The 12,307-nt window shown below is 38.0% G+C and overlaps 1 protein-coding gene across 1 annotated transcript in view; it reads left to right on the top strand.

Moving 5' to 3' along the window:
* Nucleotides 1–346: 346 nt before the first annotated feature.
* CFAP58 (cilia and flagella associated protein 58) overlaps nucleotides 347–12,307 on the top strand; it is an 83,133-nt gene continuing 71,172 nt past the window's right edge. Inside the window, exons 1-4 of the mRNA XM_025169642.1 lie at nucleotides 347–529; nucleotides 4,940–5,242; nucleotides 8,336–8,484; nucleotides 10,156–10,312. Coding sequence (XP_025025410.1) covers nucleotides 347–529; nucleotides 4,940–5,242; nucleotides 8,336–8,484; nucleotides 10,156–10,312 — 792 coding nt within the window. The remainder of the gene's footprint in view (nucleotides 530–4,939; nucleotides 5,243–8,335; nucleotides 8,485–10,155; nucleotides 10,313–12,307) is intronic.

Consider the following 12,307-nt stretch of genomic DNA (forward strand, 5'->3'; position numbering starts at 1 on the left):
GGGTCCTATGCTTTTTTAAAATTTCCTGGCTCATATCTCCTGCACATCCTTATTCACTCCAAAATGTTTTCTTCCTTCTCCACAATTTGTCCTCCTTCATGGAAAATTTCTCGCTATACCTGAGAAATCTGTCTACTGCTTAGGTAGCCTTGCCTGTCCCTTATTCCAAGGCTTCAGGGGTTTCTCTTAGAATATGATGGGAAGAAACAGAAGGACTCTGAACCTATGGTGAGGTAATTTGCTATTTTTTCCCATTCAGTGGTTTTATATCTGGTCACTACACCTTAAAGAGGACAATATAGAGTTAGAAATGATGGAAAAAAGAGCAACCAAATTGATTAAGGGGATGAAGAAACTCCCTACTGGAAAAAAACTACAGCAACTAACCTCTTTAGCCCGGATTGAAAAAGGGTACAAAGAAGACTTGATAGAAATGTGTAAAATCAGGCATGGCATAAATAAAATGGATAGCCCCCCTCCCCCCTTTCGCAGTGTTAGAACTCATGGGCATCTCTTGAAACTAAATGCTGTGAGATTCAAGACTGACCAAGAGAAATGCTTTTTCGCATAGAAAATAATTAAACGGTAGCATTCATCGTCAGCAATTGTGATAATGGTAGTCAATTTGGGAAGTTTTAAGCGGTACTAAACGGATTCGTGGAGGATCAGGATATCAACGGCTGCTCATAATGAAGGTTGTAAACTACCTCCGGAATCGTAGGCAGCCTTAAAACCTGGTTGCCGGGAAGAGACAATAGAAAAAGGCGGCTGTAACTCTCCAGTCCAGCCAGGCTGGTGAGCTGCCAAATGCATCGTGTTGGCCGCTTGTGACACCGAACGCGGGAACCCGTCTTACATCCCTAGACACGTTTTATACCCGTGTCCCACGTTGCATAAAGTTTCCAGGTGGTTTGCTGCCGTTTGATTTGAATCAGATACTTCAATTTTGCACGTACACTCGGTTGCGAGCCTTCGCCCCATTTATAAGGGAGGGAACTGCAGGATCGCTTTATCCGCTGCCTTCTCTGCACAGAAACGGTTGAAATAAATCATTCTGTTGATTCTGCAGCATCTTTTGCCTAATAGGATGTATTTTATTCGATCGTTTTCGTAACCGCCTCCCTTCCCCAATCCTAGGGACGGCATTCCGTTTTACAGAAACAAACGGGAGTTCCGAGTATGAAGCGGGAGACAAAGGAAAAGAGGAGAGCGTAGATGGGTGGATGCACGCGACACCCAGCCGCTCTGTCCCTGCTGGAGAAATAAGGCCCCGCGCCACGGTCTCTTTCCCGCCTTCCACAAGCTCCAGCCGGGCGTGAATTCTTCCTCCCGTCTCCCGCAGGGGGCGCAGGAACGGAGGGAGGGGTTGCTAAGAGACGAGCGCGGCCGCGTACACAGCTGCGGAGACTCAGCCGGGAGACAGGTTTCCGCCCAGCTCAGCCGGGGGACTCCGCTCTCTCTTCTCCCCCTCACACGCTGGGGCTGCGTATCGCCCCCTCACTGCAGAAATGGCTGAGGTGAGCTCCCGTCCCGGCAATGCAGCCTCCTTCATTTATTTTCCCGCACCTTTCCTATTGGCAGAGTAAGGCTCCCTCTTCCCCATGCTAACATTTTTTTAAATTACTCTGTGCCGCCGCCCCCCCCCCCCCAGATCTCGCCGTCTTTAAGGGAGGGGAGCGACCCACCGAAGGAAATGAGGAATAGCGGGTGGCCTTGGATATTGCCTTGTGCTGCTCAGCTCATTGAAGAAAGATCGTTTTCCTTTGTCAATCGCATCATCTTTACATCACGGTGTGGATTTCACTTGTATATTTGTAGAAACTGAAATATGTATCCCCCCCCCCCCCGCCCGCTAATAATCTCGGATTGGACCAAGCTTGCAGTAGACCTATGGAAATCAATGGAAAAATAGTTGTGACTAATTTAAATCCCTTTCATTTTAATTGCAAACTTATGACCCATTTCCTTGAGCCTTAAAATATTTTCCCAGAATTCAGGGGTGACAGTCAAAGTCACTACTTCACAGTATTATTCATGTAATCACCAAATGGATAATTTAACTAGAATGGGATTCTCTCTCATATTAGGGATAGTTATTCTCTGTTAATTGTCCCTGAATAAGTATGTTATTATGTTTGATCTGTGCATTATTGGGTTCCTCCCTCATTCTACCTATTCTTTTTTCCTGCCCAATGTCATATCCTAGAAATCCCATTCATAAATATCTCTAATAAAAGTTTATTCAGTCTGTTACCAAGACTGTAATTCCCACCAAGAGTGGGAATAAGATTCCCTGAGAATTGCTTTTGTAGGGCCTCTTCTTACTACTGAGTTAAAGTCCTATCAACCCTACAAAACAACACAAACAAAACTTGTGGCCCCATTGGTCCATATCCTGCTACTCTTATGCCTGTTCTGAGTCATTTTGAGTGGTATTGTCTGGCAAAGTGACTGGTTTTCCCCTCTAGTTTTGTTCCTTTTTTTTTTTTCTCAGTCTCACCAGCCAACATCCACCAGTCAGGGCACTACAACAAATATAAGCTGGGTTTCACTTTTCTTGACTTTCTCTACAGTAGTCTAGTTTGTCTGTCCCTCCTCCTATGCCTCATTTGGACATCTCCCAAGTTAAAACGATATAAAATCAACATTTGGAAAGGCTCCAGGGTGAAATAGTTACAGAGAAGTAGGAGACAGATCTTGCCACACTGCAGAACTAGGAAGGTCCCATATTACTGCATGCTGAAACTGACTAGGTGGTGGGCAACATCTCACTTCCTGGAACAGAGAACAGTGATTGAAACTGACAAATTTGGTAAACATGCAATAGAGTACCATCTAGTGTCTCTCTTTATTCTCTGGAATAAAGTAGAACTACTACTTTATTCTCTGTGCTGTAAAGTAGAACTACTATGTCTTAAGATAAATATAATTTCAGAATACTGTTAAAGTGGATTAACTCAAACATGCTTATTCTGCTTCCCTAAGTAAAATGGTGGAGATCTGCTCTCTTCTCAAATATGAGATAAGTTGGGGTTAGAAATAGAAGGTTGATGATAGCCATGAGAGGAGTTCAGAAAACTAAATGTTAATGGAGTGGGCAAGTGCTTGGGGAAAAAAGGCTATGGTCAAGGCTGGCTAGTAAACAGAGTAGGACATACTTCCCACTTCCTGCACATACTTCCCACCACTTGCAAAACCCACCTCTGTTTATGCTGCAGCCTAGATCATGTGCATCTCTGATCACACCTGCAACAGGTCAGCTGACCTCACTCCAAGATAATGAGTGACAAAGCATTGTAAATTTTACATATCTTAAGCTATGTGAGATAAGATTAAGGGAAAACATTACTATTATATCAGTACAGCTAATAACAGCTTAAGGCTGTTTTAGTCATGGTCTGGGAGGGAGATGACCTCCTGAGGCCAAATGATGAAAATAGGTATTATCAAGGCATGATTTTGCTGTGGTAAAGTACAAGCATTACTTTCTCCTATTGCTCTCATGCTCCATTCTTTTCTGAATGCTTCTTAGTCATTGCTTTCCATTCTCTTTTCCATTTCATCACCTATTATATTTCTAGTCCCCCAGATGTAAATACGTACACATACACATACATACAAAAGGGGCAGGGCTTTGATTATGCTGATGCAACACCATTTTGACTTTTTTGATGCCTCCTGTGGCTGTCACTGGTTTAGAAATGCACTGTTTGTGACTGTCTTTTGTTCTGTATTGCATCTACTAGACCTTCCTCATTCAGTTAATTACTTTACAGCTTCCCTCTTTCTTGTTCTTTCCTTTGTTGTTATTGTTTCTTTTTCTTCCTACAGCTGTTTCCTCTCCTCCCTCTCTGGCTCAAAATTCATTCTTCTGTTTTGAATATTGTTTTAATCTAGTGTATACCTTCCTTCATTTCTCCATTCTTTTTTCCTCACTTACTTCATACATTTTTCGTACTTATTTCATCTGAGTCTATGTTCTTTCTACAGGGATTTCTTTAGAAGAGCCCATTTTCTTTTGTTTTCTGCAGCAACTGTTGTATGCACCATGTTACAAACTCTCTTTCAGCCACTCATTTAGCTTTACCCCTTTATTAATTTAAAATGTTCTCAATCTGTGCTTTTTGATACTCTGGGCAAACCTGGGGAGTATAAACCATGTTTTATGGGCTGAATAACTGGGTTTGGCATGAATTCAGTCTGGAAAAATAAAACAGAAGGAGCCTTACTACTTTCCTTAGCCCACAGAAAACTTTACTTCAGCTTGATTTCCCTCATATTTCTCTGTCACCAAGTAGTTTATCATAAACAGAGACCACCATTAAACTTTAAGCTTTAAGAATAAAAATAGTTTTATAGTTAGATTATTGTGAGCCATATGCTCAATGGAGATACGGAGGTACAATATGAACACATTTTTCCATATCTAAAATTATAAAATTAAAATACAAAAGAGGGTTGAAGAATTTATTCAGGACGTAGAGGAGAATGAGATGAGCATTAGGATCAACGTGGCTTTATTTAAGAACAAACAAACCTTATTAGAACTATAAAGTTAAGGATGTTGGCAGAGCTGGAATATTATTTACATCTAAAGTATGTATCTCTGTGCATTTACCTTACATTAACTGTTGAAGAAGTAATTTACCTAGTAAGGATAGGAGCTTCATGAAATATATGATTTTTTATACCAAGATAAATAAATGATTTAAACATTTAGATTTAAAAGGTATGTGCCTATTAATGGGATGTTTTGCTTAATGTAGAACTTTATGTATATGCTGAAATTATATTCAGAATATTTATCTAAAGGCAAAATTTTAAAATAAAATAAAATTCTTAAAATAGGAATAGAACAGAGTTTCTATAATCACAGAGGATTCATAATCCCTAATATGTCACCGTCTAGGTCAAGATACTTTTGGCTAGTATTTGATAGTCTCGCTTTTCTCTCATACAGGAAAGGTATGATAAGCCTGCAATAGAAGAAAATGTCTTTGAAGCTTTGGAGAAAGACTTCCAAGAAGTCATCAGTGAACTTACAGGAGATCAAAGCCTGGAGAAATTTCGTGTGGAATATGAGAAGCTCCATGCAGTGCTAAGAAAGTCCTATGAGAATGAAAAGCGTCTCATGGCAAAATGCAGGGAATTGAATGCAGAGATTGTGGTGAATTCAGCTAAAGTGGCTACTGCTCTAAAGCTCTCTCAGGATGATCAGACAACAATAGCATCACTGAAAAGGGTAAAGTGAGCAAAACGTAATCTTGATAAACATATTTGTAATAAATGGCAAGAACAAATTTGTAAAATTTGATGTAATCTCATAATTTATATTGGAACTGATCTCAACTCATGCATCTCAACTGAATTTTAATTCAGTTATATCTAAGAAATAAACATAGATATTAAAGTCAAAGCAATAATTTGCAGAGCTCTATTATTCACTTCAAAGCACTATTGAAAATATGATTTGGTTCTGGAGTTCAGAGAATGGTCACTGTTGTCTGTGATTATCAAGCAGTGGGACGGACCGTTGCTTCAGCTATCTGAAATGGATGAAATTCCAGGAAAAAATAAAATCAGAAAGCATTTTCTGCATTAGTCATTACTTGAATATGTTGCATCTCCCCAGATTTATCATTCCCCACTAGCTTTGACTTTGATCTTTTTAGGTCTATTAGTCCAATCTAATGTAGGAAAAAACTGCCTAGGAAAAACTTTGTTATAAATACATTTTCCTGAATGTGGCTTTAGGACAAAATCAGAGATGGTCCTCTTGGTTGATTTTCTGATGCCAATGTTAGATTACAGGTAATCCTCATTGAGCGACCACTTGTTTAGTGACTGTTCAAAGTTATGGTGCTGAATGAAGGGGACTTATTACTGGTTCTTGTAGTTCTGGCTGTCACAGCATACCACGGTCATGTGATCACCATTTGTGACCTTCCCTTCTGGCTTTTGACAAGCAAAGTCAGTGGGGAAGCCAGCAGGAAGTCACAAATGGTAATCATGTGACCGTGGGATGCTGCAACCATGTGGGATTCGCTTAACAATGGCAACTGGGAATGCTGCAACTGCCACTGTAAGTCAGGATGGTCATGTGACATAGTGCTTTACGACTGTGTCACTTAGCGATGAAGTTGCCAGTCCCAATTACCATTGTTAAGTGAGGATTACCTATAATATTGTGATAATTCTTTCAGGCATTTGGCCTAGGTGCTAGATGAACCTGCCTGTAATAATTTGAAATTGAATGATTGTGAGTTGGCCTTGGTCATCCCATGCTTTTTTTTTTGGTATTATGTTGATTTATATTTTTGAACTGAATCCTATGTTAGCTGCCCAGAGTTGCAACTGCAAGCCATACAAATTAACTAAACAACCAACACACAATGTTCAGAAGCAGACTATACAAAACTGCACATGAGAATCAGCATATCAATTCAGAATCCACTACTGGTACTGGGTTAAAGAGGATCAACAACAGGGTTAGGGGCACTTCAGATAAGGATTCTGCATTCAAAAACTTAACACTGATGTGAAGATTTATGGAGCCCTGCTAGACCACTGTTGATTTCATTTGTGAAGCATCCAGAAGATACTGTAAATACAGTAGGTCCCCCCAAACCCTGCATCTTCATTATTTACAGATTCCAAACAAGTTTGGTGTGGTGTTGAACTGTCAGGAATCCCTTTGATCTGTTTTTCCTCTGTTTTCCCTTCCTCCATTAAACAGTAGCTGACTATTGAAAACATTCATCCAATCAGCATTATCAGTCACTGTTTACCTCCTCCTCAAAGACTTTCAATGATCCATGAATGAACCTCAGAAAAAATTAGTCTTTATTTCACCATGGCATCATTGTAAGAGATCTTGTGAACTGTTTTATCCTTTTATCTTGTTAGCCATCGAGCCTCTTTTTTTTTTTTTCCTTTTAAGTGATATTCTCAAACAGTTTTCCTTCAAGGTGGATTGTGAAATGGAGCTGTGAGGCATAGCAGGCAATGTAGCATAAGGCCATAAATACAGGATGACCTTGTTTTGATCTGTCTTTGAAGCAGAACAAAAACACAAATCAACAAAAAACAAAAAGAAAAAGAAAAAACATTCCTGGTTGTAGTCAGCTGGTGAGGAAGCAGGGTTTCTGGGACTTAGTGGTATGTTGCTGCTATATTGTTGCTGGCACTCTTTGTTAGCCAACCTGTGTGCAGCTGCTGAAGCATATTAAAATCTTTGCTTGGTACAGCCCATAGTCTTTGTCTGTCCATCCATCCATCCATCCATCCATCCATCCATCCATCTATCCATTCATTTACCTACCCCTAAAAGCTATCTGAAGTTTGAAGTGGCATTACTTGCCCAATATTTCAATTTTTTATTGTTTTACTATATCTACAGACCACCAATTCCTGTCAATTCATGGTGGTTAACAAATGTATAAAATACATGAAAATAACTCTCATAATAGCTGTTGCCTTTTCCATTCAACACATGGAAGAGAGAAGTTGTCATCTTTTCCCCATCCATATAGAGTCTTCCAATATAGGATACAGTAAATAGATGTATGAATCAGGATACTGGTTAAAAAACCAACATAATCTGGCAAAGAACTTTAATTGCTGGGAATAGGAGAACTGTTTATCAAAAGATAAATTATTAAAACCTCAGAGTTTCCAGCAAATTGTAGTTATTGTGTTTCTGGTTTTTCTATAGCCCTACTTTTTCCTATTCTTCCCTATCAGAACTGCACTCCATAAATAGAATAAGTATCTACAGTATCAATAGTGAATACAGAATGTCGAATTGTATAGACTTTTAGTTGATTCAGAATGGCTCTGTTTATGTATGGAGTCACTTTGAGTTGTATTTGCATAGTTATTTTTTTAAAAAAGGATTAAACCAGTTTGGACTATATAAATATTTCAGATTAGTTCCATTTTTATCATGCATGATGTTAACTTGGGCTGTTTCATGTTTGTAGGGAAATGTCTTTTGACTCTTAGATACGAACATCTTTTTGTCAGAGCAGCATGAACACAGTACAAATAGTTTAAAAGAAAACCTTTAAAAATACAGGAATAAAAAATTTGGAAACAAATATCTGCCATTTTGATAATATGTTCTAATGAATTTTATGTAAAACTTGAAGCCTGACATAAATTAAAAATAAAAACATTAGAAAAATTCCTAGTATGGAATGTTGAATAGTATTACTACTACTATAACTATTATGGAAATCTAAATATAAAATAATGTAAGATGAAAGTTAAAGAATTGTTGCTAATTTTAAATTAAGTACTGTATAATATAACTATTATTGTCTAACAACAATAGGAGATTGAAAAGGCCTGGAAAATGGTGGATGCAGCATATGACAAGGAACAGAAAGCAAAAGAAACCATCATGTCTCTTAAGGAGGAAATCTTGAACTTAACTAAATTAGTAGAACAAGGATCTGGATTATCATTGGGTCAAGAGCACAAGTAAGTTGGGTCTGTGGGAGAATGGAAAAAGATTGTTATCCATGATGTATTATTCTTACAGAAGCTATATGTATTAATTTATGCATATTGTTTTGTAAAATTCTGCTCTTGTTTTAGATTTGTGTATTCAGAACTCTGTCTTTGCATCCTTAGAATGGATAAGATTTTCATCTTAAACCTGTTTGTAAGCTATACTATTTTAGACCATAAATAGGGGCTGACATAATTAAATAGACAATAATCAAAATTTTCCTCCATTGAGAAAAGTAGTGCATTACTGAAAACATAGACCAGAACTTTTACTATACCTTGCCCTAACACTGTAATTCAAATCAAAGCAACTGTGGTGAACTTCATATGTACATAAAATGAAACTGCTCACAGCAAGACACTAACTATCCTCATTTTCTAGCCCTGTGATATTGCTGTTACAACACAGTGCAGAAGAACAATATCAATCCATTCTGAACAAAGACAGTGGACACATTCTTCATTGCCTCCTCTTTTATGGTCAATCTGATTTGTCCTGAGATTTCCTCAATTTCTGCTCAAATGATCACCTCTCCTGCTCCACTGACCTTAGTTTCCCATTAAACCAAGAGGCCCACATTATACTGTGTGAGGGAAGAAAATCAACTGATCTAGCTATTGCCATATTCTGTAAGTAGGCCAAGTTTTCAACAGCAGTGCAGACAGAAGATATAGGAGAATCTCCAGATGTATTGAGGAAACCTTTTAGATTTCTTGAAGACCTGAGATGGACCGACTTTCTGTTTAAAATAGACCAAAGGGTGATCTATTCATAACACAGAATTCAGACTTTTCCACCAATAGGTTATTAACTCCATCTGAACAGTTTGCACTACTGTACTATATGTGTGTGCTAACCTGCTGTACTGTAGAGTAACCTGCTGGACAGAATTGGAAGAAATTAACTCTCTGCTTTTTCATCAGCCAAATGTAGCTTTTTCATTTGTTTTATCCATACTGATCTGGCATCAAAAGTAGGATATTTAGACAACAGGGGTTGTTTTCATTATCTACCACTACCTTGGATTAGGGTAGGTATTGAAGCCAACTGAGAGCCTGCCATCTTTTCCTTCTAATGACAAGGTTGAACTATTCAATTATTACCCATCTCAATTACTTCAGTAGTCTCTCCTTAGTAATGTTGTCTCCTCTTTCTCCACATTCTTCAGACATATTCTTCACATTGTAAAAGCTATACAAGCCCTTTCTCAGTCTTACCTTACCTCCTGTTTAAGCATGTAGACAAATATCCACTCTCCAGGCCTCCCTAATAGACTTCCAAAAGGCCTTTGGTAGCCAATCTTGCCCCCCAGGTGAACAGTGGGTCAGTAGGATCAGACAATAGAAAATGTGGAATTAACTTGGGAAGTTCTAGCAGCCAATTTTTACAGAAGAAGAAGTCTCAGATAATAAACCAAGCATCAAATAGTAAGCATATCTCTGAATGACAGTCTTCATTTTTTTGAAGCGGCTACAAACTATTCCTTGCACAATGTGGGTGTTTTTAGTAACTGTAACACGTATGTAATATAATTAATAATTTTGGGGGGCTAATCAAAGTGGAGTAATATACCAACAAATTATGTTAAATAGTTATTTTCCAAGAAACCTCAACTCAGAACAGAGTTTGTTTTCTTCCAGCTTGCGGGAATTGTTAAAATTTAAGGAAGAAGTAACAAAAGAGAGAGACCAGCTTTTGGCAGAGGTTGTAAAGTTACGTGACAGTGTAACTCATATGTCAGATCAACAGCAAGAGGCAGAAAAGACAAAAGTTGAAGCAGAATCTACTATTTCTCAGGTCCGTGGAATGCTCTGTGTTGTCATTGTTGCCTTGACTAGGATGCTATTCTATCTTTGTATTTTATGTCTATTAGCTCATAACTTTGCTACATTTTCTTTACTTCTCTTTTTTGGCAGCTTTGAGGGAGGATGTTAGGAAAAGGACAATGCCTTTACTTTTTTCTACCAGTTTCTGTGAATAGTTTGTTTTCTGTAAGGCCCTTCCTTTTTTTGCCAGATCTGCAGTATCCTAAGAAATCTTCTTTTATAATATTTCAAATCTCTCTATGTTTGAATGGCTCCACATTCTACCATTATGATCTTCAATAATTTGTTTTGTGTTCCTTCTAATTACCATCATTCTCCATCCAGAGATTTCTAGGTGAGGTACAAGATAATTTGAGTTGTGTTTTCATAATGCACACAATTTTTCTCATACTTCTCAATTTTTCTTCAGTCAGTATCGTGGAGTCTTTGGCTCCCTCATGGAGTTTAATGTTCAGATGTGCATTAGCTATCATATATATAACTTCTCCACTGGTGAACCTCCTTCTCTCTGTTATTATCAGCCTTTTTAAAGGAGTACAGTGATTTGGAAAAGAGAAGGTTGAAAAGCACACCTATTTCATGAATTCTGTGGATTCATTGGTCCCACCAGGGTCCTTCTGAACAGTATGCTTTTCCTGAAGGAAGTTTGTGTGTGAACATACCAAAGGAAGGAGTTAGTAGGTAGTGGATTTATGCAGACAGACTGTATGTCTCTTCCTTCTGGAGACCATTTTTGTTTTTTATAATTTAGGTACATAATCCTTGTAAATAACTCTTTAGTGAAACAGAGGAAGTAATTCTTTATCTTGATTGATTCACAATTTATAAAACAGACACAAGGAAAACTGCAGGGGGGAGATTTGAAATGAACTCGGGGAGGCTTGCTTAAAAGAAGGAGAATAAAAAAGGCAAGTTCAGGTCCTTTCCCATTCTGGTTAATTTCTACTTTGGTTTGAAAGGAGAATACTAAGAAGAAAGGTGGAAATCTCCATCTGGGTTTTGTAATTTTTTTCCTAAGCACTCACAAAACTGATTGAAGTTTGTAAGTATCTACAAAATCTAGTTGGATTTGTATTGTGAAAAGGCTGATGTTGAGCATTTCATAGAAATGTCTGCTTCTGGACTTCTGGGAAAGAAATGGCGAACTGAAGACAGAGCCGACAACTGCGGCAGAATGAAGAGCTGGTGAGTAGACCGGCTCTTCATAATTCCTCTTCAGACAAGGAGAGGACTTGAGATCACCCACAAGCGTTCTAGACAGTTGATCCTTGTGAGGAGGTTCGAAGACAGGATTCTCCAGTGGGTTTAGAGCTCTGGAAGACACGGAAATGCCATCTTCCTCAAACCATGGTCAGCACATTAAAAGGACACTGGGTTTGCATACTTCCTTTTCTAATCACTTTCAGAAATTGCTTGTTAACTATTTTTCAGCTATTAGGAACCTTTGGATCGACAAGTCTGAAAACACTGAATGAGTTTCCTTCAATCCTTAGCAAAAGAAGTTTTAAATACAACTTTAAAGATTTTAAAAAATATATATTTTTTTAAAATAAGCAGCAAAAGGGTGATTAGAACTTTGATTTGGAAAGTTACAAATGGAGATGGATCTGAAATGAGATTTTGGAATTAATTATAAGAATCCTTCCCATGGGAAAATGCTTTTGTATTGAATTCTTTTTTAAAAAAATGATGGGATGGGACTTTGAAGGTTGGACTACTAGAGGGAACTAGAAGGAACTAAAGATTACAATTAAAGGAGGAGGACACTTAAATTTGACTTAATACAGAATGGAACAAAATATTTTAACATTGGACATATTAAAGGATATTTGTGAACAATGGACCCAGAATTTAATTTTAAGAGTGCTGCTTCTATAGATAGACTGTGTTTAAAAGATGTTATGGAAGAGGAACAAGCTTTACTGGACAAGACTGAGACTGATCTGAAAATGAATTTAAAAATGAT

Source organism: Python bivittatus, unplaced genomic scaffold (genome assembly GCF_059951505.1).
Source record: "Python bivittatus isolate LINGU-HERP-01145 unplaced genomic scaffold, Pbiv_v1 ctg000980_np1212, whole genome shotgun sequence".
NCBI classification, from domain to species: Eukaryota; Metazoa; Chordata; class Lepidosauria; order Squamata; family Pythonidae; genus Python; species Python bivittatus.